This window comes from Fukomys damarensis, unplaced genomic scaffold (assembly GCF_012274545.1).
Source record: "Fukomys damarensis isolate Sample0158 unplaced genomic scaffold, DMR_v1.0_HiC HiC_scaffold_5, whole genome shotgun sequence".
Classification (NCBI taxonomy): Eukaryota; Metazoa; Chordata; class Mammalia; order Rodentia; family Bathyergidae; genus Fukomys; species Fukomys damarensis.
Genome location: NW_022900917.1, coordinates 40,430,151 through 40,436,689, shown reverse-complemented (window position 1 = coordinate 40,436,689; position 6,539 = coordinate 40,430,151). Strand labels below are relative to the sequence as shown.

Here is a 6,539-nt window from a genome sequence, read left to right as displayed (position 1 = left end):
TTTTAGGTATACAATACAGTTACATTCATCATTGGGATCTTGTACCTTTACGTGATGTATCTTGGTTCTTATATTTTCCCCAATCCCCTGAAGGGCAGAGATTTTTGACTTTTTTATCACTTTATTTAACCTGATAGCCTAAAAACAGCACACAGTAGATTCTAAGTAAATAATTAATTCAATTGAACAGAACCTCCTCATTAATCTCATTCTCCTAAACCCCCTGTATTTGTTGGAACTGATGTCTTCCTTTTTTTTTGGTATCGGGGATCGAACTCGGGTCTTTGTTCTTGAAAGGCAGGTGGCGGAACCACTGAGCTAAATCCCCGACCCGATGTCTTCATATTAAGACAAGAAATTTACTGCAGGGAAATTTATGGCCTGCTAGATTAAGAAAATTGAAATTTGAAATTAATTTTTTCCACCCTGTTGGCCACAGTCCTTGTTTTGGTCTGTAAGAAGAGTGAAAGACCATTTAATATTGTTCAGAAAGCTTTTAAACAAAATTGTTTAAAATGGTAGAGCAAGAAGAATACTACAGATATTTGTATTTTAGTATTCTGTTCCCCTCTGGGTTTTTCAAATAATAAATGTTCTTTATAGAAGATACAATGTGTTAACTGCTCTGGTGGCCCTAACAGAATACTACAAACTTTTTGGCTTAAACAGCAGAAGTTAATTTTCTGGAGACGGAATTCCAAGTTCAAGGTGTCATTAGGGTTGGTTCTCGTGGATTCTCTCTCCTTGTATTGCAGATGGCTGCCTCCTTGCTGCTTGTCTTCCTCTGGCATCTCTTTTTATAAGCATTGCTATGGAATGAATTCTTTTCAGAGCACTTATCATTAATTACTTCCTTAATAACCCTGTCTCTAAATGCAGTCTCATTTGGGGGATATGCATTTTGAGGGAGGAATGGTTTAGTTTATAATATATAGAAAATGATGATGAAGAAAAATTAACCTATAATGCAACAGTTAACATTTCAAAAAAATTTTCATCATATTTCCTTAGCATTTTAAAATGTTAGACATTATACATAGTAGTTTTTCACTTCACATTATATAAAATGAAGTTAGGGATTGCAAAGTCAGATATAACAGAAATTTAAGGTAATGATAACTAACATTTCTTGAGCCCTAACTCTGTATCAAATACTCTTCTGGGCGAAATATATATATATATGTATATATATATATATATACATATATATATATATGTACGTATATATATGTGTGTATATATATATATGTAGTGTATTGTCTTTCTTAACTTCACAGATACTCTATAAAGCATGTACATTTTTTTTTTTTGGTACCAGGGATAGACCTCAAGACCTTGTGCTTCCCAGGCAGGCATGGTGCCACTGAGCTAAACCCCCAGCCCAAGCATATATATTATTATCTCTATATTTTAGATGAGTAGGGAGAAAAGGAAAATATTTAAGGACACAGAGCACATTAGCACTGAGACTCAGCTTATGAAATGACTAAAGTGGGCCAGATGGATACTGTGGTATACTGCATAGAGCACACTACAATTAATGAGCAGCCATTCCTATGAAGAAGTGGTAGTGTACATTTTTTTTTTGATGGCAGACAGAAGAGTGTGTGTGTGTGTGTGTGTGTGAGCGTGCATGTTGTAATGGCAATTGGGAACAGAAACACTTGAATCATACAAGTGTTGTCTACAGTTTGTATTTACCACACATTTATAAAGTAGAGACTGTAATAGTAGTATGGTATCTACATTTTAAATTTGAAAAAATTAAATTAGAATATTTTAGGTGAAACATTTACCTGGTTTAGCTCAGTATCTGGTGCATAAGGCTGTATAAATATTAATTCTCATTAGTAGGATAAGCTTTTTTTCTAGTCATCAAAATTCCCTGTAAGAATCATTTGCCATTGTTTTTATCCTAAGAGTTTATAAAAAATAATGCATAATTACATGAGTATGTTATAAAAACTCAGGGTAGTTGCATAGAGAGTAAATGACTGGAGTTTCATTTACTTCCTATACATTTTTCTACTCTTCATATAAAGTGTAATTAAAAACCCTAGAGGCTATATTTATCTGTTACTCTGTTTACCTAGTACTTCTTGGAGATCTCCTTAAGTCAGTTTAAACAAAGTTAGTACATTCTTTTTAAAGGTTTCACAATATATCCTTTACTGTGGATATATCATAATTTTTTGAACTAGGCCTCTCAATTTAGCTGGTTTTCAGTTTTTTGTTGTTATAAAAAAGTCTTTCCAAAGGGTACATATCTTTGTACATGTCTGTGAACATTTCCCTTTGCTAGAGTCCTGCAGGCAATTTCTATGTCAAAACATACTAAGAATTTTCTCAGCTATTCTACCTTTGCTAAATATATTTTAGTAACTTTGTAATATTTCATTTTGTAAATATACCTGTATTTACTTTACCATTTTCTTATGATGCATCATCATAACACATAGCCATTTCCATTTTTTACCACTATAAATGATCCTGTGATAAATATTTTTGTGAGCAGATTTTATTTTTAAAAGATACATACTTTAGTCTGAGAGGAAGTTGTCAACTGTTAAGTAGGTTGCTGAGACGTTACTTTCCAAAAGCTATTAAAAGACAAAGCAATATATTATTCTTAGAAAAAATAAAGTCAAGGTTCAGGCTTTAAATTTAAATTCTTAGAAGCTTACAGTTTTGTTTCATTTTAGGTGTTGTCCTCAGTAATGAAGATCACTGTGAAAGAGAAGGTTGAATAACACTGGACCTGGATTAGAGGTTTAAAAAAGAAAGTTAAATGAATCATTTCAATTTTTGTATTCTAATTTCAAATATGAAATTATTTTTCTAAACAGATTTATGGAGTAGAAATTAAAATTCAGTGATATACCAAAGGATGTGCTAATATTTGTTCTGGCATTTTTTTTTCTTTGCATATGAGAGAAGAGAATAGATAGCTAGAAGCTATAATTGTTCATAATGAAATATACTAAATCCAATTTTATGATGTCAGTTCTTGGCATTATAATCTATATAACTGATTTAATTGTGGACATCTGGGTATCTGTCAGATTTTTCCTTGAAGGACAATATGTTTTTGGTGTTTTAACATTAAGCTTTATGCTTTTTGGAACATTAGTGGTCCAGTGTTTTAGTTATTCTTGGTTCAAAACTGATTTGAAGAAAGAAGGCCAAGAAAGTCAGTGTTATTTTCTTCTACTTCATTGCTTACAAGGAGGAGTTTTTATAAGGTGAGTGTGCACTTTTGATCACTAACATTGTTATTCATTTATCCAAACATTAACTAGCTATTTGAATCTGGGAAGTCAAATGTGCAAAGGTCTCCTATTTGTAAGTAGCACAAAGGTTACTTTCTCTTCACTATTGATGTTTATGAGCCATTGCAATATTGTCAGACTTTTCCAGATTCATTAATACAGTATTTTAACTTACCAAATTAAGTTACTTTTTCTGTTGTGTACTTACTTTGATCCTTTTATGTGCATTCTAAGTCTGACGGTGCAAATAAGCTTATCATTTGTAACTCTGAAAGAATACTTTTTTTTTTGCTACCGGGGATTGAACTCAGGACCTTGAGCTTGCAAAGAGGGTGTGGAACCACTGAGGTAAATCCCTGGCCCAAGAACACTTTATTTTTAGTTTGATGCAATCTTTCTTTATTTGGTACCAGGGATTGAACTTGGGGCCTTGAGCTTGTGAGGCAGGCGGCAGAACCACTGAGCAAAATCCCTGGTCCTAATAACACTTATTTTTAAAGATTACTTCTACCACTCATTTGCCTAAATGAAAATTGTACCATAATCTATAGTCATAGTAGCTAGGTACAGAGTTGTAAGACAACTGAAAACAACCTTGAAAATCATGTTAAAGATTAAAAAAACCTGGAAACGAAATAGACCTTGACAATTTCATGATTAACTGTACTTCTAATTTAATATGGTATTTTTATTATTAGCTGAGAGGATTTTGTTCTGTTAAAAACAATATATATCAAAATTGAAAAGTTAATGACACATTAAGAGAGGATAACAGTACTTTTTATAGTTATATTTTGATCAATTTTTTTTTTTTGAGACAGGGGCTCACTATATAGCTGAGACTGACCTGGAACTCACTCTGTAGGCCAGGCTGATCTTGAACTCACAGCGATCCTGCTGCCTCAGCCTCCCAAGTGCTAGGATTACAGGTGTGAGCCAGCACTCCCGTACTATTTTGAGCAATTTTAATAGTTACCATAAAGATTTATTTTGATTTTGTCCTGTTAAATAGCAACAAATTCATGTCTATTAGTTGAAAATATTTGTAAAAATAATTTTTAAAAATTATATTTAAGTAGTAATGTTATTATATTAGTGTAGAGTTATAGTTTTCAAGTATTTTCACACTTTTTCTTTTTAAAATAGTTATTAAGATTATGATATGTAAGATAAAGTATACTATGAGAAGTTTGCAGGTTTTAGGGGTGCTATAAAGAAAGTACTTCAGTTGTTGGTCTTGGAAGTCAGTTTTGGAATTGCACATTCTCAAAATGAAAATGCTTAGAGCACAGTAAAAGCATTGGTAACCAAATAGATATATAGTATGTAAGGTTTAATGAGTGTTCTGTATGGTCAATAATTATGTAGGTTGTAATGTCTGAAGAAGGATAAAAATTAATTCCTCTTGCAGCATTTAGAAATATGATAAAGATGAGTTTATCATTCAATTAATGGAAAAATTTCACATCTATAGAACTATTTTCATTGGTGTTTCAACTGTAAGATATTGTGCTATATATTATAAATTGTATTCAAAACAAAATTGCTTTGACTTTGTTTCTTGATATGCTTAGTAATATTTAATAATGTTTAATTGAATGTCATTCATGGGGAATAAAATTATACTGTCTCTGGATGATGCTATTTTCCCTTTTCTCTGCTAGGCATTTAGAATAAATGGCAGTTACTTTTGATTTGCCTTTGCTCCTAGGATATAGCCTCAGGACACTGGAAGCCTCTTGTAGTCATCCTCATCCTATAATTAGTCTTCATTTCCTTGGCACTACAAGATTACCAGAAGCTATGCTTTACTTTTCTAAACTTTCTGCTTAAATTTCAGCCTGTATCCTACAACCTGTATATATCAAATATATAATATATAATATTATAAATACAATTATATTTTTCAAATAGAATATAAGCTGACAGTGAGGTCCCACAGTTCTGTAAGACCTTTAAAACCTATGCGGATCTCTCTATTTCCTTGCAGGGGCAAAATCCAAATTTTCAGTTTCTTTTCTCTAGTAACATAATCAGCAAATACTTCTGGGCAGTGAGCATCTGTAGAAACATCAACTCAGTTTTTAATTTCTCTAGTTATTTTGGCAGAAGTATTGTTCTGCATTCTACCTAAAAGTGTAGTCTATAATGTGCAATTATAAGTTGTCCTAAATGTAAAGTAAAACAAATCTTTTACTGTTAATTATAATAATATGAAGATCTCAAAGCACTTGGATTCCTTTTACTGTGTTTTCAATTTATACAGCAATGTTGCTGGCATTTTAATTCTTATTATAAATCTCACTAGGTGTTATTATTCCTGTATTCCTGTATCTATCTTATATAGTCAAATTTTATTGAAGTTTGTTTATATTTACTAGTCTATTTTTTTTTATTCCCTGTTTAGTCACTTGTTTTCTTCCTTTCTGAGATCCATCATTTACAGTTTCATCTACTGAGGCTCTATTGTTGTTATCTGTCAAATTTGGATGACTTGAAAATTCTATAGTCTTTGAAAAGTTCTAAATAAGTACTTACAGCATTTTATCTTTGCATAGTATCTTTTCTTGTGTTGGTTTCTATAATTTCTCTTGGAGGAGTTAGATTTCAGACTTACTTGCTCTTTTGAAGATACTTTGTCTTTTTCATGGCTGGCTACTTTTGTGATTTTTCTCTTTATTTTAGAGTTTCATACTTTATGGTATGTTTAGGGATAGATTTCTTTTTATATCTCTTATTTGGGATTTGCTGGTCCTCTTGATTCTGTGATTATCTTCCACCATTTTTTGGCACAATTCACAGCTGTTATCTTTTTTAGCATTTGCTTTACTACATTTTGTCTCTTTTCCTTCTAGGACTGCAATCAAATTTAAGTTAGACTTTATTATTATATCTACATGATAGATTTTTAAAAATACTTTTAACTCCTTATGGTACATTTTGTATAATTTTTTGCATAAGAAAAAATTTCAGGGCTGGGGATTTAGCTCAGTGGTTCCACTGCCTGCCTTGTAAGTGCAAAGTCCTGAGTTTGATCCCCAGTATTAAAAAAAAAAATTCACAGTTGTCTTCACAAATATTTTCTTTTGCAGTGGTCCAGAGGTTATTACATCTAACCACTGAGTTTTAAATTTTAATATTTACTTTTGCTTTTAGAAGCTCTTTTAAAATATCTGCTATATCATTATTTATAGTTTCTTGTTCACTGCAGGTATTTTCAGATTTGCGTTTTATATCTTTAAACATAATAAGTATGTTTTATTTATAATA

General features: G+C 31.5%; 1 protein-coding gene across 5 annotated transcripts in view; it reads left to right on the top strand.

Annotated features, from left to right (window-relative positions):
* The window catches only part of Xkr9 (XK related 9), a 33,329-nt gene that overhangs the window by 6,831 nt on the left and 19,959 nt on the right, over positions 1-6,539 (top strand). For 2 of the 5 annotated variants that reach the window (XM_010609010.1, XM_010609009.1), the window contains exons 4-5: positions 2,703-2,779; positions 3,131-3,242. In XM_010609010.1, the coding sequence (XP_010607312.1) occupies position 2,779; positions 3,131-3,242 (113 nt within the window). In that variant the 5' untranslated portion in view covers positions 2,703-2,778. Of the gene's footprint in view, positions 1-2,702; positions 2,780-2,970; positions 3,243-3,307; positions 3,343-3,386; positions 3,618-6,539 lie in introns of those variants that run through there. The other 3 variants (XM_010609008.1, XM_010609012.1, XM_010609011.1) reach the window with 3 other exon arrangements.